Consider the following 21134-nt stretch of genomic DNA (forward strand, 5'->3'; position numbering starts at 1 on the left):
TTCAATAATTTCAGTCCAAGACAAGATCTGAATCAGTATTGTCATTTATTTCGCTCTTGCAAGAGAGGTGTGGTGTCTACTGTGTACAAAGGCAGTCAGACACACACACACACTGAATTCAACTAGTACACAATATTTATGTAATTTGTTTCTCTTCTCTCCTCCCCTGTTTACATCTCCCACTTCTTTATGACCGGTGCCCATTACTCTTGTTTATTTCTTGCCTTATCCGGCCTTGTCTGTGACAAAATGCTTATTTCTGGCCTCACAAGGCCATTTGACCACATCCTGCTGTGGTCCATTGTTAGGTATATCCTCCCTCACTATCATCTGTTTCCCTTACTTGTTATGATCTTATAACCTCATGATTTCTTGATTGTGGTTTGTTCTTGTTTTTGCAGAAGCAGGAAATAGATGCTTATAACTACTGTTTGTGCAGGTATATCTAGCTTAACCCCCTCCCCTCACAGCACCTTATCTATTTGTCTGTAACATCTACCATAACAATTATATATTTCCTTCACATAGTTTTCATTCTTGTTAACTCAGCTCTTGACTGAAACAATTATACACTGGTGTGAGTTCATTTACCTTGCATAAGTAATTATGATTGCAGAAGTAACACTACTTTATCTATATCCCACATTTCCCCTCCCTAATGGCCCCTTAAACCCAGGGAGTCAATGGCGAAAGCTTTGCTAATCCACTGAGTACAATAATTAAACACACAGCTGTGATTCACGATAAACAATAGATATTTATTCTGTTAAAGTGTAATATTCTCTCTATTACAATCAGCCATTGCTGCTGGTTTCTTGTTCGGGAGGTCCAGGGTGAGACTGCCTGAATCTCTCTGACTGGTCACACCATGTTCTGGAATGTTCTCGAATTTCCTTCATTTCTCCGCCTCCTCACTCAGCTGGTGAATAGGCAGTGTGAGCTACAAACAGCAGAACTGATGGTTACCCTGAGCAACACGCAAACTACAGCAGTACATTGATTTGGGACGTTAGCTGTTTCCTAACTCGATTACACTCTCTATCTCCCTCACTCTTATTTGCTCACTCACACCGTCTTTCTCCAGTGTCTCTTACAATTGTTCCCAATTACAATCCACCTATCTATTTATCTGTTGTCAGTTCATTGGTCTATCCATCTGCTTATCTATCTTTCTATCCAGCTATCTGTCTGATTTCCTATCTGTGTATTAATCTATCTGTCCGTCTGTCTGTCCATCCCATCCTTCTTACTTTCTTTTTAATATTTCAAGTAAAGTAGACCACAGTGGGTCTGGTAGTGTCTGTGGTGAGAGAAATAGAGTTAACGTTTTTGGTCAAAGACTTTTCATCAGAATACTGTACAGTCTCTCTCTCTCTCATACTGACTCTTTGTCTCGCTCGCTAGCATTCTCACAATTCTCTTTTTCTCAGGGGCTGTCCATGTTTCTTTCTCTCTGCCCTTTGTAGTTCCAGCATTTCTTCCTGAGCTGTCCCCCACTCAGCACCAGGATCTCCACCATCGATGGGGTAAGGAGAAAGATCCATGCCCCCATCCAGAACACCATTGAAGCTCATGCTGTTAGTGCCAATCTGATCCATAGAGCCAGCCATCCAACCAACTGGGCAAGCCCTGCCCCTCCCAGGTTGCTGTGGCACTGTTACAGGGTGTTGTAGCCTGAGCAGTGGGAGAGGGCCCAGCTTTCTGCCCAGCAAGTGGCTGAGCAGGAATCTCTCCTGCTCTCAGCTCCTGCCCTTGGAGGGTTTACAAGTTGCTCCTCAGCCTGTTTGACCACACTATGACACATCTTCTTTCATCAGCAAACCTGGAATGGGACTTGAACTTGTAGCTTCCAGTTCAGAGGCAGGGACACTACCCACTGTATAACAACTTCCAGGATTTGTAACATCTCAATAACATTGACTACCAAGACTAATGCATGTGTATGTGTATGTGTGGAAGGTTGTGTGCAAATGTGTGTGTGTGAGAAAGAGAGACTGTAAGAGTGTGTGTGTTGCTTGTGTGCGTGTGTAAGAGATTCTGTGTGCAAGTGTGTGTGAGAGTGAGCCTGTAAAAGAGTGTGTGAGAGTATGTATGAGTGTATGTGTGAGAAAGTGAGTGAGTGAGAATGTCGGTGACTGTGCGAGATTGTGTGGGTATGTGAGTAAGAGTCAGTGTCAGTGTATGAGAGTGTGTGCATCAGTGTGTGTGAGAGTGCGTGTGCGCCTGTCTGTATGTGAGAAAGAGTGTGTGTGTGTGGGATGAGCTGACACAGTTGACTGTACCTTTCCTGTCCTTCTTTATCTGCCTGATGAAGGTCTTTGCTTTGATCACCGCTGCCACGACCAGGACGGCAGTGGAAACAATGGCACCGGCTGCGTACCAGTGTGACCGGATCTCTTTATACCGGGACGCTGGAAAAGAAACAAGATTCCAGAAAAGAGATTTCGCCCACGAGGAAAATTCACTCACCCTCAGAGACCAAGAGCAGACTCGTCGAAGGAATAGATAGATTCCTGTGGATATTCAGTATCTGGGATAGGCTTGGGACACGCTCACACACAGTGAGCAGCCCAGGCCCACACTGAGACTCCGAGCTGGGTAACACCGTCAGTCCCAGACTGGCCTCACACCAGGGGAGCTCCTTGGGCACCTTTAGGCGTGGCGAGAGTTGATTTTGGAAAGGTTGTGACCTGTTGAGGCCACATACAGGGAGCAGTTGTAAATGGCCTAGTGAAAACTATTCTGCACTGAGCAGTTACTAGGCTCCAGTTAGGACTCAAGAACACACAAAGTCATTGCTGTCTGCAACCAAACAGAGAGATTTGATTCTGTATCTACACATTCGACACACACTCAAACCAGTCTGAGCAAGCTCACAGACCTGGCTAAAGATTGACCAGAGGAGATTTACATGACTCACCTCTTAAAGGGATACTGTCCCAACTTTAACACAAGTCAACTATAAGACATGCCAAATTCAACACGCACCAACTATAACACGTACCAACTATAACACGCACCAACTATAACACACAGTGAAAGCCTGTGGGTGTACTCACTCAGGACAGTGAAACGGTGAAACAATCCTTGTTCCAACACTGGGTTCCAGATGGTGCAGGTGTAGTTCCCACTCAGCCCAGCCTTCAGTTTGAGTGAGCTCTTCACAGACACACTCCCATCAGTGCTGTTGGTCAGCTCAGTGAGCAGGAACCGTGTCATGGTGTCACCCAGGTCATTGTGCCAGCTGACCTCCGGAGTGGGGTACCAGCCCGAGGACTGGCAGGTCAGCACCGAGCGCCCACCTCCTGTTACCCACGATTGGATGTACGGACCATAGCCTATAGCTGACAGGAGAGAAACACAGGATATCTTTAGAGACACCGCTTTGAGGCTGCCCTTTGCTGAGTAAAATGGGACAGGGTCACATCCTGGAGAATAGGACAGCAACCTCCCACCAGAACATCCTGGGCACTACACCTGCTCTCCTGACACTGGGCTGCAGCCCCACACAGATGGTCAACCTTTTAGGGGAGAAGATGGCCTCAAGGTATTATCGCTGGACTGTGAATCCAAAGACCCAAGTAATGTTCCAGGGACCCAAGTTCAAATCCCACCACAGCAGATGGTAGAATTTGAATTAAATACAAATCTGGAATGAAGAGTTTAATGATGACCATGAATCCATTGTTGAAAAAGACTCATCTGGTTCACTAATGCCGTTTGGGGAAGTAAACTGCCATCCTTACATGGTCTGGCCTATACATGACTCCAGCCCCACAGCAATGTGGATGACGCTTAGCTGTCCTCTGGGATGGACAATAAATGCTGGCTTCATCTGTAACACTCTCATCCAATTAATAAATAAACACACCTTGGGGTGGGTTTAATTCTAGTCCTTTCTTGTCTCCCAGTCATCAGCACCGTTCCTTCCTTTGCCCCCAACCTGACCCTCCTCCCTTTTCTCTCTACCCAGGATGCACTGCAAAGTGCCAGATCCTCATTCCAATTGGGTCTCAATGGCCTTAGAGACAAGATCAAGGTTAACTACAATTGTGTAGAAGCTCAGGTCAGTTTTAATAATACAAGAGTATCTTGTTGATTGTTGAGGGGGGGGGGGGGGGGGGGAATGGAATATGTTATGGGATTTTAACAACAGATTGCTGGGACCATGTCTGCAGGGTCCTAAATTGCACAAGACACAGCTCATAGGAAGGTCATGAGATTGCTTCCTGGGATGGCAGGGGTTATGTTGTAAAAAATGGTGGACCTGTATCCATTGGAGTGGTGAAGAATGAGTGGTGACCTCATTGAAACATGTAAGTTCCTGAACGGACTGGACAAGGTGCATACTGAGAAGATATTTTCCCAGTGTGGGTGAGTCAAGAACTAGGGACGTGGTTTGGAAAGAAAGGGTCTTGCCGCCTAAATAAGAGAGAGATGGTGAGTGGAGGAGATGGGGCGTGGCTGAGGAAGACCTCCATCTTGGATATCTTTCTCCCAATGCCTTAAATTTTTCCATTCAAAGGTGTATTCAGCAGCCACTATAAAGGTGGGAATGGCCAAGGGAAGGCAGCATTATTGGCCGTCCTGTCTTACCAATGAGATGTTCAATCCAAGCCAACCCCCTGCAACCCTCCCCTCCCCCAAGGGGCTGTTAAGATACATTTCAAGATGTGATTGGGGGCTGTTGCATTTCCGACACACTTCAGACTGATTTCACTTGGGCACATCCAGAGGGGGAGGTGAACGTTTCTACAGTAATGCAGTTCCTGTTGTGTTGTACGGTACTCACCAGGCAGTGTATAAGTGGAAGAGATGCCCTGGTACAGTAGTGGGTTCCAGATTGTGCAGGTGTAACTGCCTTTGGAGCCAGTGGGGAAGGTCATGGCACTACGTACCCGGACTGTGCCATTTCTGCTGTCTGTCTCATGGGTCTGGGAAGATTTGGTGATGTTCCGCCACGCGGGGTTTTGCCAGGTCACATTCGGTACAGGATACCAGCCTGTGGACTCACAAACCAACACTGAGTCGTTCTTCTTTGTGACAAATGAGTAAAATCTGGGAGAACGGCCAATGGCTCCAGGAGACAGAAAATAAATTCATTCTGTTAACAATCATTCCTTCAAGATTAAACAAAGAAACAGTGTCTGAACTATTAAAAATATACTGTGTCTATTTCTTTTCGCCAAGACTAAACTAGGATAATTCATTTTACCGAGGGAGAATCAATCATTGCTCCTTAAACTCTCAGGACAAGGACAGCATGGGGTTAGAGATACAGAGGAAAGCTCCCTCTACTGTCCCCATCAAACACTCCCAGGACAGGGACAGTGTGGGGTTAGATACAGAGTAAAGCTCCCTCTACATTATCCCCATCAAACACCTCCAGGACAGGGACAGTGTGGGGTTAGATACAGAGTAAAGCTCCCTCTACATTGTCCCCATCAAACATTCCCAGGACAGGGACAGTATGGGGTTAGATACAGAGTAAAGCTCTCTCTCTACTGTCCCCATCAAACACTCCCAGGACAGGGACAGTATGGGGTTAGATACAGAGGAAAGCTCACTTTACTGTCCCCATCAAACACTCCAGGATAGGGATAGCATGGGGTTAGATACAGAGGAAAGCTACCTCTACACTGTCCCCATCAAACACTCCTGGACAGGGACAGCATAGGGTTAGATACAGAGGAAAGCTCCCTCTACTGTCCCCATCAAACACTCCAGGACAGGGACAGCATAGGGTTAGATACAGAGGAAAGCCCCCTCTACTGTCCCCATCAAACACTCCAGGATAGGGACAGCATGGGGTTAGATACAGAGGAAAGCTCCCTCTACTGCCCCCATCAAACACTCCAGGACAGAGACAGCATGGGGCTTAGATACAGAGGAAAGCCTCCTCTACTGTCCCCATCAAACACTCCAGGATAGGGATAGCACGGGGTTAGAGACAGAGTAAAGCTACGTCTAAACTGTCCCCCCATCAAACTCTCCTAGGCAGGGCTTGGATGGAGAGGAACGTGTTAAGTGTGCACAACAACATTTTCTAATTCAGTATGTGGATGCACCTACTGGAGAAAGTGCAAAACTTGACCTACTCTTGGGAAATAAGGCAGGGGCAGGTGACTGAGGTGTCTGTGGGGGATCATTATGGGGCTTGTGACCAGAATTCTATTAGTCTTAAAATAGTGATGACAAACAATAGACAGGATCCAAAAGTTAAAGTTCTAAATTGGAGGAAGGCCAACTTTGATGGTATTAGGCAAGAAATTTCAAAAGTTGATTGTGGGTGAACGTTCACAGGTAAAGAGCTGGCTGAAAAATGGTAAGCCTTCAAAATTGAGATTACAAGAGTCCAGAGACTGTATGTTCCTGTTAGAATGAAAGGCAAGGCTAGTAGGTGTAGGGAATGCTGGATGACTAGAGAAACTGAGGGCTTGGTCAAGAAAAAGAAGGAAACATATGCCAGGTGACAGAGATCGAGTGAATCCTCAGAAGTGTATAAGTAGAGGTATACTTAAGAGGGAAATCAGGAGAACAAAAAAGGAGACATGAGGTAGCTTTGGCAAATAGTATTAAGGAGAATCCAAAGGGATTCTATAAATACATTAAAGACAAAAGAGTAACTCAGGAGAGAATAGGGCCCCTTAAAGAGCAACAAGGCAGTCTATGTGTGGAACCGAAGGAAATGGAGGAGATACTAAGTGAGTACTTTGCATCAATATTTACTGTGGTGAAGGATATGGAAGATAGAGAACGTGGGGAAATAAATAGCATCATTTGAGTAAAGCCCATATTACCAACGAGGAGATGCTGGACGTCTTAAAATGCATAAAGGTGAATAAGTCCTCAGAACCTGATCAGGCGTACCCTAGAACTCTGTGGGAAGCTAGGAAAATGATTGTTCAGCCTCTTGCTGAGATATTTGGATCATCAATAGCCACACACAAAGTGTTGGAAGACTGGAGGTTGGCTAACATGGTGCCACTGTTTAAGAAAGGTGGTAAGGAAAAGGTGGGAACTATAGACCGGTGAGCCTGACATCGGTGATGGACAAGTTGTTAGAGGGAATCCTGAGGGACAGGATGTACATGTATTTGGATAGGCAAGGACTGATTAGGGATAGTCAACATGGCTTTGTGCATGGGAAATCATGTCTCACAAACTTGATTGAGTTTTTTGAAGCAGTATTGAAGAGGATTGAAGAGGGCAGAGCGGTGGATGTGATCTATATGGACTTCAGTAAGACGTTTAATAAGGTTCCTCATGTCAGACTGGTTAGCAAGTCCACATGGAATACAGGGAGAACTAGCCATTTGGATAAAGAACTGGTTTGAGGCTAGAAGACAAGATGGTGGTGGAGGCTTGTTTTCAGACTGGGGCTGAATAGGATGGGACTGTTTTCGCTGGAGCGTCGGAGGCTGAGGGATGACCTTATAGAAGTTTATAAAATCATGAGGGGCATAGGTAGGGTAAATAGACGAGGTCTTTGCCCCAGGGTTGGGGAGTTCAAGACAGGTATATGAATAGGAAGGGTTTAGAGGGATATGGGCCAAATGCTGGCAAATGGGACTAGATTTAAGGAGATTGGAGACAGTAAGGACTGCAGATGCTGGAAACAGAGTCCATAAATGTGAAGCTGGAAAAACACAGCAGGTTAGACAGCATCTGAGGAGCAGGAAGGTCAATTGGGCCAAAACCCTTCATCAGGTTTTATATAGGATATCTGGTCAGCATGGATGAGTTGGACTGAAGGGTCTATTTCCATGCTGTATATCTCTATGGCTCTATGACAGGGACAGCACGGGGTTTGATACAGAGTAAAGCTCCTTCTACACTGTCCCCACCAAAAACTCCCAGGGCAGGGACAGTGTGGGGTTAGATACAGAGTAAGGGTCCTTCTACACTGTCCCCAACAAACACTGTCATTATTCTGACCATGAATGAATAATATGAGTAAAAATCTAACAATCTGGCCCTGGGATTCTTCGTCAGTGATCTGTTAATCTGCATTGTTCCCAGTCACATCAATGAGATTGAAATGATATTATGGACATTGCCATTCTGGCGGTCTGTGGGACTGGGGTTTAGTTGAAGGCCTTGCTCTTACCTCCCACCTGGATAGTGATATCCTTGTGACCAGCTCCTGAGGTAGCATTGACATTGAGTCGGTATGTCCCTGCATCAGACAGACGCACATTATCTAACCTCAGGGAGACATTGCCTTCTGCAATCTCTTTCTCAAACATCTGCGCTCGGTTTCGATAGTCTGGATCCAGTTGGTCAAAGAAGGTCTTGTTGATCTGGTAACGTTGAACCAATCTGCCAGCTCCCAGTTTCTCCCATTGGACGGTGATGAGTTGGGGCTCGTTTTGTGAGTAAAAGTAACAGGGAATGATAAGATCATCTCCAGCCTGGAGTATAAATCTGTCACTGTCACATCCGACAAGGAACAACCCTGGAACTGCAAACAGGCCTTACTGTCAGAGCAGGAGATAGGAGCGAGTGAACAGGCAAACAGCAGCTACACGATGTCCTGACTGGGAGAGCAGCAACATTCAACAATACATTAAAGCTAGGCTAAAGCCTAATATAACAACTGACCTCACACCATTCCTGTCAAATACCGGCCCCAATCCATCTCTAATACTGCCCCGACTCTGTTTCTGTCAAATGCAGACCCCACTTTCTCTCTCTCTAACATGGACCCCACACACACACTCTCTCTCTATCTCTCTGACACAGTCCCCACCCTCTCTGTCTGACACAGGTGCTACCCTCTCTCTACTAACAGAGACCGGCTCTCTCTCTCTCATTCACTGTCCACCCTCTCTCTCTAAAACAGTCCCCTTTCTCTCTAACACAGTCCCATCTCTCTCTCTGTCTCTAACACAGTCCCAACTTTCTCTCTCTAATATAGGCTTCACTTTCTCTCTAACACAGTCTCCGTTCTCATTCTCTGACACAGACCCTACGCTCTCTATTTAATGTGACTCTATTCTCTCTTTAACATGGTTCCCTCTCTCTGAAATCAGCTGTAAACTGAATGAATGACAGAGCAGACTTGATGGAACTCTCCTGCAGCTATTTCTTACTGTCTCACGGTCCTGCAATGGTGGTCCTTACCACCACGGCCAGTGTTCCTGAGCAAAGTGCCCATTCAGGTGGACTGTCCCAGTGACCAGGAAGACCCTCCCACACACCCTTCCAGCTCCCCAGCATCACGCCCTCGTGTGGTCATTTATTGACCTCGAAAAATCCCAGCCACATGCACACCCACACACTCTGTCACACCTTTACACACTGTCGCATAATCACACTCACACAATATCACACATCCCATTCCACACTCCCACACTGTCACACCCTTACACACTGTCAAACACTGACAGTCACACCCACACACTATCACACAGTCACGCCCTTACAATCATGTACACACTTGCTCACATCTACAGGTGTGCATGTGTTTCTCACACACGTGGTGACATATAAAGAGTGACCCAACCTCACACAGTGACACAAACCCTCACACAAACACATGTACAGTGGCACACATGTTAACACAAACCCTAACATACACACAGTGATACACCCACATACAGACAGTGACACACCTGCATTCACACGCATACTAACACACAGTGACACAGACTCTCACACACACAAACACACAGTGACAGAAACCCTCATACACACATATAGAGTGACACACATGGTAACACAGACCCTCACACACAGTGACACAGACACTCTCACACACAGCGACAAACCCTCACACACACACTGTGACTCACACAGTGACACAAACTCTCATACAGTTACACACCCACACACATGGTGATGCACCCTCACACACACCCTCACACTGACATTTTCTCACCAGTATTCGAGCCAACAGTATGATGTGACAGGGTGATCAGACTGATAAATAGGAAGATGAGATGATTCATTTCCCTGTCCAGGTGGTGCCAGGAGCCTGCTGCATAGGAAACACGTCAGTTTGTGTAAACCTGAGCACTCTGACCCACAGCCTGTGGAAAGCCCATGAACCCAATGCGGGACTGTTACTTGGAAATCCATGTTAGCATCCAAGGGGATTGTGTGTTTACACAGTGTAAGCACTGGCTGCACCAGCATAACAATGTGCTGATGTCATGGGGCAATTGTTTGTACTGTGTGATGTCAGAAAATATGGCTCAATACAACTGGCACCCTCAGTGCAGCTGAGTGGGCACAGGGGTGGGGGAAGACAAGGTGGGCACAGTATGTACAGCAGAAGAAGCAGAGTGTGCCTGACCAATCAACATCCCATAGTCACAACATCCAAGCTGCCAATTGCTGGAATATATAGAACCAGTTAAACAGTGTCTGACTCTCACCCAACCATCTTCACCTGCTTCATCAATGACCTTCCCTCCATCGTAAGGTCAGAACAGGGGATTCTTTGGGGATTTTTAAAAAATTCATTCACAAGATGTTGGCATCGCTGGCCAGGCCAGCATTTATGCCCATCCTTAATTGTTAACAGTCAACCACATTGCTGTGGGTCTGGAGTCACATATAGGCCGAACCAGGTAAGGGTGGCATTTTTCCTTCTTTAAAAATGGGCATGAGTGAACCAGATGGGTTTTTCCCCAACAATTAGCAACAGTCTTATGGCCCATCAAGTTCACACTAACCTTCTGAATATGATCCCACCATTTCCCATAGTTAACCAATCTAACTTAGACATCCCTAGACACTATGGGCAAATTAGCATGGCCAGTCCACCTAACCTAGACATCTTTGGACTGTGGGAGGAAACCAGAGCACCCGGAGGAAACCCATGCAGACACTGGGAGAATATGCAAACTCCACCCAGACAGTTGCCTGAGGGTGGAATTGAATCCATGTCCCTGGTGACGTGAGGCAACAGTGCTAACCACTGAGCCATCATCCTGTCCATATTCCTCAGAGCTGGACTGGGTTGAAGAAGAAAACTCAGTTGCTTAGAAGAAAACTCCAAAAGCAGAGGGCTGTGGGGCATCAGAGAGGAAAAGGCTGACAGTGTAAGCTGAAGGAACCCATGCCCTGAATAATAGTGAGCTGAGTTAGTAGCTTTTTTTAAACATTGTGGGGAGAAATGTTAATCTGCAAAAAATAGCAACAGATGAGGAACAGAAATTTCCAAAAAGGGAACAGATCACAGCTGTGCCAATTGAACAAAGACCTCTAGGATGAAGATTGGGGTCATCCTTCCCTGGGGTTTGAGTTTCTGCAACGCTATTGCTCATGTAGAAGTATTGGATCTTCCTTCCTTGCAACCAGATTGTTCCATTCGTTCTCATCCAGCGTAAGATTATTCCTGGTATACTTTTATGTAAGAGACTTTTGTGCTCTTGTGTTAAATGTACACTAGCAGCCTCTTGTGAATAGGTTGCGAATGACCTCTACAGTAAAGGACAAAGGAAACTTATGGTCTATCAAGTTGGTTTCACTGTGGGATCTTACTTATCCAGTATTCCAATCAGCTGGGATCAGAAGGTGTATAACGGAGGTCAGTGCGGGAAGCAACCCTCTACTCACCTGAGGCCATAGTAAGACTAATCAGACCGAGCCTCTCTCACCCACCTTCATCCACCCACAGGCCAGAACCGGGGTCACTAAGGATATAGGTTAGGCCATTTAGGAGAAATGGCTTTATCCAGAGAGTGGTGAAAGGAATTCACAACCACAAAAAGCTGCAGAGGGCAAAACATTGAATTATATACAGTTATATATATAGTTCTTAGCGTTAATGGTATCAAAAGGTATGAGGGAGAAAGTGGGAACAGGAAACTGAGTTGGATGATCCGTGGTGATCATATTGAATGATGTAGCAGGTTTGGAGGGCTGAATGGCTTACTCTTCTTCCTAGTTTCTATGTTCCTTTGGACGATTTACTTGGAAAACCATCTCCAGTAATTTCATTCCACTGGAGAGTCATTAGCTGTAGGTCAATAAGTTTCTCTTTCACTCTGACTCATTGACAGAGTGATCTGGTAAAGGTGATTGAAGAGAACAGAGAGCAGCTGTTGGTTTGTTGTGTTTGAACTTTAATATTGGTTCAACCTTACACCACATTACCACATTACACTCTTAACAGAAGAAGCAGGAGGGTTATTGCAAAAGCTGAAAAAGCAGGAGCTCTGGTACAACTTGACATTGTGAATGAGGATGTGAATATATATGGGTCTGTATGGAGGATTATAGAGAATGACCATGCAGCAGTAAACCAGGCAGTCCAGCAAATACATATATTCTGCATGCACAGACTGTGAGGAAACTATTGCTCATGTCTTTTATGCATAAAACATATCTTAAAAATTGATACCAGAAAAGAATGCACTGTTGAAGAATATAAAATCCATTAAAATATTTCTGCTAAATTAACTATCCACAGTAGCTTCCCCTCTGTTTGAATTCCACAGATACTGGGGTGGAGTTTGAGAACCTCAAGCTGTATTGGCTTTCTATTTTAAATGGACCACAGCCAATTAAAGTACAGTCAATTCTGATATGACGTGGTAGTTCTATTCATATGATCCTGTTATAAGAAAATTGTGTAATAGCAGCACCATTTAAACTAATGGGGCCAGAATTGCATTATAACCAATACACGCTTTAAAAGTTTGCACTTTGGAAACAGCAATCCCAATTCATCAATCATGTTAGAGCGAATCCATGTTAACGAAACATGCATTATAGCACAACAACCTGTAGTTAGCACATCGAGACAGAATTAATGCAGGACTGTTACATCAGTCTGTAATATCAAGACATCAATGACAGTACATGACAGAGGCTAAGAGCAAGGAATAACAAAGACCCAGAACAGTGAGTACCAATTTAACACAATGATTCGTTTCATGTTCACTCATGAGACATGGGTGTCACTAGCTGGATCCAGCATTTATTGCCTGTCCCTAGCTGCCACTTGAGAAGATGGTGGTGAGTTGCCTTCTTGAAATGCTGCAGTCCAGCCACTATAGGTAGACCCCCAATGTCATTAGGGAGGGAATTCCAAGATTTTGATCCAGCGAAAGAGAAAGAAGGGTGATATATTTCCAATTAACGACGGTGAGTGGGTTGGAGGGGAACTTGCGGGGGGATGGTGTTCCTATGTATCTGCTGCCCTTAACCTTCTAGATGGAAGTGATTATGGGTTTGGAAGGTGCTGTCTAAAAGATCAAGACAAATTTCTTTGGTGTATCTTGTAGATAGTACACACTCCTGCTACTGAGCACCCGTGATGGAGGGGGGATGGTTGTGGATTTGGTGCCAATCAAGTGGGCTGCTTTGTCCTGGATGGTGTCAAGTTTCTTCAGTGTTATTGGAGCTGCCCCATCCAGGGCAAGTGGGAAGTATTCCATCACACTCCTGACTTGTGCCTTATAGATGGTGGACAGACTTCGGGGAGTCAGGAGGGGAGTTACTTGCCACAGTATTCCCAGTCTCTGACCTGCTCTTGTAGCCACTGTGTTTATTTGACAAAACAGTTCCTTTTCTGGTCAATGCCAACTTCCAAGACATTGATAGTGGGCGATTCAGTAATGATAATGTCATTGAATGTCAAGAGATACTGGTTAGATTGTTTCATTGCTTGGCTTGTGTGAAGCAAATGCCACTTGCCATCTGTTAACCAAAATATGGATAACATTAAACAAGTCTTCAGTACTACTGGTGAAATGTTGTCAGGGTCCATAATCTTTGCAGTATTCTGTGTCTCCATTTCTGAGGAGCAAGCACTTGGGATGATGAGGAACGTAAACTTAGGATGATGAGGAGCGGGGACTGAGCATGAAGATTAGCTGCAATATATTTGCAACAAGCTGTAGTCTTGTGTATTCCTGTTTTCCCTCATCAGGTGCTGATGATTTAAGCAAGGTCATGGGCATTCATTAGGACTGTTTTTGCAGCGTTCACCATGTCTTGCAGTGCCTGAGTCAGGACAGTGTAGGTTACATAAGCAGATGAGGTTACCCCAAAGATTGTGCCAAAGACTGGGACAAAGTCCAGGACTGGTTCGGCTGCTGTTAGAAGCAACATGGTGGTATTCCGCATGAGCAACATCTTCACCAGGTTTGGATTAATCTCTTCAAAAATCCATGTGTCATTGGTGTTAGCTCGCAGCTCACTCACAGATTTTCCCAAGGACTTAGCCAGCTTTTTAATCGCGGAGGTATTCAGACCCAGAACGTTATGCATGAACAGCAGTGCTGAGGTAATCAGGGCTAGGTCACAGGCTAGGGATAGCCCTGGAATTGGAATGGCACCACAGCCTGCAGAGGCTGCAACAACCCCATGGATGAATATCTTCAGGCCTTTTTGTTTCTTTTTGATAACATCTATGGATCTGTTTGGTAGAGAGAACAAAAACACATTCCTCTTTGTTTCTGGTAGGATAGCATCCACTGCACTGCGCAATTCAGGGAATTCATACTTATCCAGATGTTCACATGATATGAGAAAGACACGTTCGTCTTTCATACCCATTTGGGCCAATGAGCTGGAACAATAATCCCTGATTTTCTGAAATACTTGCTCTTCGCTGTAACCAGGTTTCTTTCTCTCAGACCAGAGAGACTGGTCGATCTTCGAGCGCACAAAGAAGAGTGGTTTACCTGCCTTCTTCATCACTTTGACCAGGATTTCATCTTCTTCTCTGAAGCGGTGATCACTAACAAGCAAACCAAAGTCAAAATCTGCAAACCTGATACCTTTGAGGAACATGTTAACTTTAACCTTGAGTGAGCCGACTCCAGGGGTGTCCCAGTATATCACATTGGGTACAGTGGGATGTGTGTAGCATTTGGGCTCCATTGTGCTTTCTACAATATCAATGGGAGCTGCATCTTCATCATTGTTATCCACGCCTCTCAGTGCATTGACTAAAGTGGATTTCCCTACACCCGATGCACCCATCACTGCAATATTAATCTTCACATTTTTAAATGTGTTGGATATTTTCTCTATCTTTGATTGAAGAGCTGACAATCCACCATGATGATATATGTTTATCAGATGTTCAACATCTGTTGAATTATACCTTGCAAAGGATCCAATATCAGCCATCGATACCTGAAAGTAAAAGCAATGTTGTGTCCACATTATAAATTATTGATACCATCTAATACTGAGAAGAAAAGCAGGCCATTTAGCCCATCATATATCTGTCATTTTACAGCATCGACTAAAGGATAGAGAAGCTGCTAAAAATAAAACAAAATGTTTGATAATGAAGTCTAAGACAAGTCTAAGGTGGGTCAAAAGCATTGGGTTCAGTTGAACTTGTGACCGTGCTGCCCCTTTAACAAGCTTATTTATGGTGTCCTTGGCTTTTTTTTTCAGGAGGTCTTAAAGGAAACAGATGCAGGCTTGGATGGGTTTTCGGGCCAGTTTGATGACAGCTAACAGATACTGCCTCAGGCAAAAGACTTTCACGTTAAAAAAAAACACTAGTACAATGAAAGGAGAGTGGCCAGTTCTCCTAGCTCTGCTTCTCTCTAGTTTGGTTTGGTTTTAGCAGAGTAGAGTTGAAAAAAGCTGCTGGACCCCAAAGAAGTAGGTCCACTCTGACCATCTCTCTCCCTGACTTCTCTCCTGTAAAGACCCTGTGTTTGATTTTACCTTTTGAGCCAAGAGGTGTTTATGGGGATTTTTGCAAGTATTGGGAACAGCATCATTAAGTTGGGATAATCTGTTTGGTTTTCAGATCGGTTAAGTTATTCTGTATTCTGTTCACTTTTGTTTGTGTTTCATTCAGTAATCTTGTAATTAAGTTCTGTTTTGTTTAAAATTATGTGGTTTGACCAACTGCAACCCTCCTGGAATATCCGCATTACACCTGCTTAAAACAATGATCAAAGTTAGGGTCTGGGCTGCTTACTTGAAATGTTCTGAGGGGGTATCACCTGGTCCATGACAGACTGCACACAATCACTCAAATAAATCCGAACCAGAACTAGTTATGGGATCTATACTGTCTGTTTGGAATCATTATGATTGAGCTGTAAAATGATAGACATTTAATGGGCTGAAAGGCCTTCATTGGCCCGAATCATTTTATTTCATGTACCATTTACCAGTGCAGTGGAAGGGATGACCCAGTGTGCCCCTGAACAAGCAGCTCATTCCAAGTTTCAATCCCACCCTCCTCCCCAACAATCTCATTGCCTCCTTCTCCCACATTCAGATCCCTGAAGTCAATTTTACCTTGTTGCTCCATTGTCTCTGCTCTGCTTCTAAATCCTGGAAAAAGGTGCTAGAACAATTCAGAAAAATCTTGTTTAAGAGGTCTCTTCCACAAATGCACCATGACATTTTCTTACCAGGGTCAATGCTCCTGAATGCATCTTTAGCATTTCTTTCAAGACATTTCTACTCCACAGCAAAGGCTAAGCTCAATCCACTGGAGTTTCTCTGAAGTCCTTTTGAAAAGATTGATGTTACCTCAGCCAAGTTCCGAAAATTCAGACTCTACTCTCAATTCTAACAACTTCCAAAATCCAGGAAGAAGCACAAAACCAGTTCTGCTGAAGACCTATTCAAGTGTTTTGCTTGCAGTCTCCCTGAACTTGATCTTTTTTCCACCTTTAACTTAGCTAATCTTTTAATTTATTTATTTATAACAACTTCTCTGCCCTCAATAGAAACTCAAACTCCCACAGCTGGAAGCTTCTATCAAAGTGGAGAAATGACCTGTGCTCCTATCTCTTGATGATGATAAAGTGACAATTGCGGGGAAGGAGGAGAAAGTGTGGGAAGGCTGTGTCATAGCAGATTCAATCATGAAGGGAACAGACAGGTGTTTCTGCAAGATTCCACAGGGATCTGCGCTGGGACTGCAACCGTTTACATTGTATATCAATGACAGGGAGGAATGAAGTGAATGGACTGCAGCCAAATTTGGCAACAAAACAACTGGAAAGGCAGGTTGTGGGAGGGATACTCACCTTTTACAGAGAGATATTGATACATACTATAAGTGGACAAAATGTTGGCAAACAGTATAATGTAGGAAAAAATAAAGTTGTTCTGCAGAGTGAGCAGGAAATTGTTCAACTTTGGACACCTCCAGGCCAGATCCAGGAAGAGCCGAGCCTCTGTCATTGAGCTGCAGTACACTAACACTGCCCACGTGTGAGCAAACTCGCAAGGCCAGCCTACAAACTATTGTCAACACATTCACCAACAACTGGGAGAGAATGGGCCTCACATTACACATCCAAAAAACAAAGGTTCTCTATCGGTCCCCTCCACGCTGAACAACATGGATCTTTTCCCAAACAGTGGGTGGTCCATTTGTTTCCCAAATCCTTCAGTTCGCTGATCCTTTCCTCAGCTTCCTTCATATTTTCACAGGGCACACGGAGTGACTGTTCCACATGGTAACATAATAGCAAGAGCTCACAATGACTTCCAACGTTCAGCTTCTGGTTTTACCAGAGAGGGAGAGAGAAACCTCCTTGTCAGAGGGCTTCCCACAGAAACATTCACCGCAGCCTCCCAACTCATCAACTACCCAGGAAGGAAGCACAGAGTTGGCATTAGGTAGATGACCTCTGGCATCCAAAATTGGTCATGGCTGGACAAACTAATCAGCGGCTTGTTGCTGGTCAGATCTCACATTATACATCTGGAACTCTAACATCTAACACCTAACACAATCTTCTAGCACTGCTGTCAAAGAAACACTGGAAACACAGCTTGTAATGAGTTTCACTAAGTAGCTTTCTCAAGGGATAGCAACACCTTCCTCGGTCCTTAACTGGACAAGAATCCTTGTCCCAATTCAACTCATAATCAATACTAAACTAAAATAAGATGTTGTGATCTTTACAGAACAGAAGGTTGAAACGACCCAGAGTTCAGTTTGTAGGAGAATAAATTCAATCTGAGCAGGCCAACAAAGTAATTCAGCTCATTTCAGGGCATCAGTCAACCCAGCAGATGTTGATTCCAGTCTGTGGAGATTCCAGGTCAGGAGAGCTTTAATCGAAAACTACAAGTTGTTAGAGGTGGAAATGTTTACACCAACAGATTAATAAATGGTTTATTCTCCTGATCTTGGGAAAGAATTGCAGAAATATGTCCACTCTTGAGGAGAAAGAAACTGGAAAGAGTCAGTTGAGCAGATATGGTGTGCTGAGATAGGAATGTGTCTCTGTGTCTCATGAACAGATAGTGTTAGGGTAAAGGATGAAACTCCATTTGGATGTTTGCTTTAAGATCTTTTGGTCTGATTCCTCCCTCCTTCTATGTGGCTTTATTTTTCTTGCATTTCTTCTTGTGTGTGAAATATTTCTGTTCTGTTGTTAATCTCATCTGAATATATTGCAACGACTAACCAGCACAGTAATTAACTGCAAAAACGTTCCAGCCAGTTTTCATTTGGAGATCTGACTTGTTTAGTATTCGTATCAGCCGGGATCAAAACTATGGGAAGACCATTGGGTGTACCACCCTGGAGTGGGAGGGAAACTCCTGCAATGCTGGTATAAATCAAGCCTTGTAGCAGTCACTGGTAAAACGACACTTATCCACTCCCCACCACCCACCAACCAGTGGTTGGTGGTCCATGTGACACCTAGTTACAAAGAAGATAGAAGATATTAATAAATGAATGGACCAAAATTTGGCAGCTGAAGTTTAACGTGGATAAAGATGAGGTTGTCTAATTTGTTTGGCAGAATGGAAAAGCAACTTATTTTCAAAATGGAGAGAGATATCAGAGTGCTTCAGTGCAGAGAGGTCTCAGTGTCCTTTTGTATGAATGACAGAAAAGCGGTGTGCAGGAAACAGCAGGTAATAGGGAAGGCAAATGAAATGTTGGCATTTATTGCTCAAGGAAAAGAGTAGGGAAGTATTGCTGCAACTGTACAAAGCATTAGAGAGACAGCACCTGGAGTATTGCATGTAATTTTTGGTTCCCTTCTTTGTGGAGGGATGTAGTTTTACTGGAGGAAGTTCAGAGGATATTCACTGAGTTGATTCCAGGGGTTTGCCTTCTGATGGAAGATCAAGCAGTTTAGGGCTACACTGTTCAGAGTTAAGAATGCTGAGCAGAGATCTAATTGATGGATATAAGATGCTAAAGGAGATTGAGATAGAAGATACTTACAGGATGTATCTTCATGGGCAATCTAGAATGAAAGGTCATGGTGTTAAGGTAAGGGGTTGCAGATTTAAAACAGATGAGAAGAAATTACTTTTCGCAAAGGATCATGAATCTGTGGAATTCGCTGCTGCACAGATGGATGCTGGCACATTGAGTAAGTTTAAATAGGAAAGACAGATCTTGAATGAGTAGTGGGTCAAAGGGTTATGGATTGCAGGTAGGAAAGTGGAGTTGAGGCTACAATGAGGTCAGCTGTGCTCATATCATTTGGCAGAGCAAGCTCGAGCCTACTCTGGTTCCTCATTCTTATACCCTTTTATAAAAAGCTGCAGAAAGTTGTGGCAGAGAGGGATTTATCCTTATGCATGAATTAAAAAAAGCTGACATAGAAGTTAAGTGGGTAATAGAGAGGGGAAATAGACTGTTTCAAAAGGAATGGAGTATTAACATAGAGAGATGCTGCTAAAATAATGCAAAGCATGTGTCAGATCACATCTGAAATACTGTGAACAGGTCCCCTTATTGAAGGGAAGATATATTGGCATAGGAGGCAGTGTAGAGAAGATTTTCTAAATTGATCTCTGAAATGGAGAGCCTGTTTTATGAGGAAGGGTTGAGTATGTCAGGTCCATACTCAATGAAGTTTAGAAAATTGGAGGGTGACCTTATTGAAACATAAAAGATTCTCTGGAGATTTGATAGGGTTGGTGTGTTCTTTTCCCCCCTGTGAGCGAGTTCAGGACTCAGAATTAGAAGTTGCCTGTTTTAGACAGAAATGGAGAGGAATATTTTTGTGTTTGCTGACGGTAGTGTACTTGGGGGAATTCTGTACCACAGAGGAATATTGAAGCTGAGTCATTAAATACATTGAAGGCCGAGATAGACATTTTTAATCAGTAAGGGATTATTAAAACTGGGAGGCATGCGTTTCTCAGTGTCTGTTCCGGGATTTCTCCGACTTCTCATTCTTCTCCCTGTCACTCTATCTTCTTGCTAACATCTTTTTCTGTGTCTTTTCTTCTGTCTTTCCTGCCTTGTTTTCCTGTCTCTGCTTCATTCTCTCTGTCTTTATCTATCTCCGTGTCTTATTCCTCTCTGGTCTTCCTGAGAAAGTTCAAAGGAGACATGAGGGACAAATGTTTACTTACAGAGACAGTTAGGAGTCTGGAATGCACAGTCAGGGCTGGTGGTGGAGGTGAATACACTAGGGGCAATTCAGGGGCTGTTAGACAAGCACATGAATATGTAAGGAATGGAGGGATATGGACTAAGACCAGGCAGAAGGGATTAGTTTAGTTTGGCATCATGTTCGGAACAACTTTGTGGACTGTAGGGCCAGTTCCTGTGCTGTACTGTTCTTTGTTCTAGAGATCCCCAGCTCATTGAACATAGCGCCAGCTGAACCTCAGGACCTTCAGAATCACTTTGGCACAATTCCTCAAGCATTGACCTGAACACGGGGAGGGAAAGGGTGTCCCTGGGGTTAGTTATAGATCCTTTAGCTGCTGTAAACTGGCCTCACATCATAAACGTACCTCTCTATACCCGATATTCTTTCAGAAAGTCTCAATGTAACAAGATTGAGGATTGAATGCGGAGACTGAAAGTTCTGGCTGGGAATGAAACAATACAGACAATCATTCCCCGAACAACTTACCTCCCGACATACCCCCCCCACCCTCCGGTCCTGGTACTTACCTTCAGGGAAACCAGAATTGGCTCAGGAGAGACCAGTGAACTCAAGCTGTCCCAAAATCTGTTGACAGAATATCTCTGAAGATTTAAAGGTACATAAGAGGTACAGTTAGTAAGTTTGCAGATGACACTAAAATTGGAGGTGTAGTGGACAGCGAAGAGGGTTACCTCAGATTACAACAGGATCTGGACCAGATGGGCCAATGGGCTGAGGAGTGGCAGATGGAGTTTAATTCAGATAAATGCGAGGTGCTGCATTTTGGGAAAGCAAATCTTAGCAGGACTTATACACTTAATG

The 21134-nt window shown here is 44.3% G+C and overlaps 2 protein-coding genes across 4 annotated transcripts in view; both read right to left on the bottom strand.

Annotated features, from left to right (window-relative positions):
• Positions 1–737: 737 nt before the first annotated feature.
• Positions 738–11578, bottom strand: LOC122553156 (CD276 antigen homolog). The gene is made up of 7 exons (XM_043696744.1): positions 11569–11578; positions 9884–9982; positions 8111–8464; positions 4793–5077; positions 3060–3344; positions 2283–2411; positions 738–940 (listed from the first exon to the last, which is right to left on the bottom strand). The coding sequence occupies exons 1-7, from the start codon at positions 11576–11578 to the stop codon at positions 912–914; spliced, it is 1191 nt and encodes a 396-aa protein (XP_043552679.1). The 3' UTR covers positions 738–911.
• A 1854-nt stretch (positions 11579–13432) lies between these two features.
• The window catches only part of LOC122552571 (interferon-inducible GTPase 5-like), a 21493-nt gene continuing 13791 nt past the window's right edge, over positions 13433–21134 (bottom strand). The window contains exons 2-4 of one of the 3 annotated variants that reach the window (XM_043695276.1): positions 20840–20914; positions 16237–18610; positions 13433–15102 (exon numbers count right to left, since the gene is read on the bottom strand). In XM_043695276.1, the coding sequence (XP_043551211.1) occupies positions 13900–15102; positions 16237–16344 (1311 nt within the window). In that variant the 5' untranslated portion in view covers positions 16345–18610; positions 20840–20914 and the 3' untranslated portion in view covers positions 13433–13899. The other 2 variants (XM_043695277.1, XR_006312421.1) reach the window with 2 other exon arrangements.

The sequence above is a fragment of the Chiloscyllium plagiosum genome, chromosome 9, assembly GCF_004010195.1.
Source record: "Chiloscyllium plagiosum isolate BGI_BamShark_2017 chromosome 9, ASM401019v2, whole genome shotgun sequence".
Taxonomy (NCBI): domain Eukaryota; kingdom Metazoa; phylum Chordata; class Chondrichthyes; order Orectolobiformes; family Hemiscylliidae; genus Chiloscyllium; species Chiloscyllium plagiosum.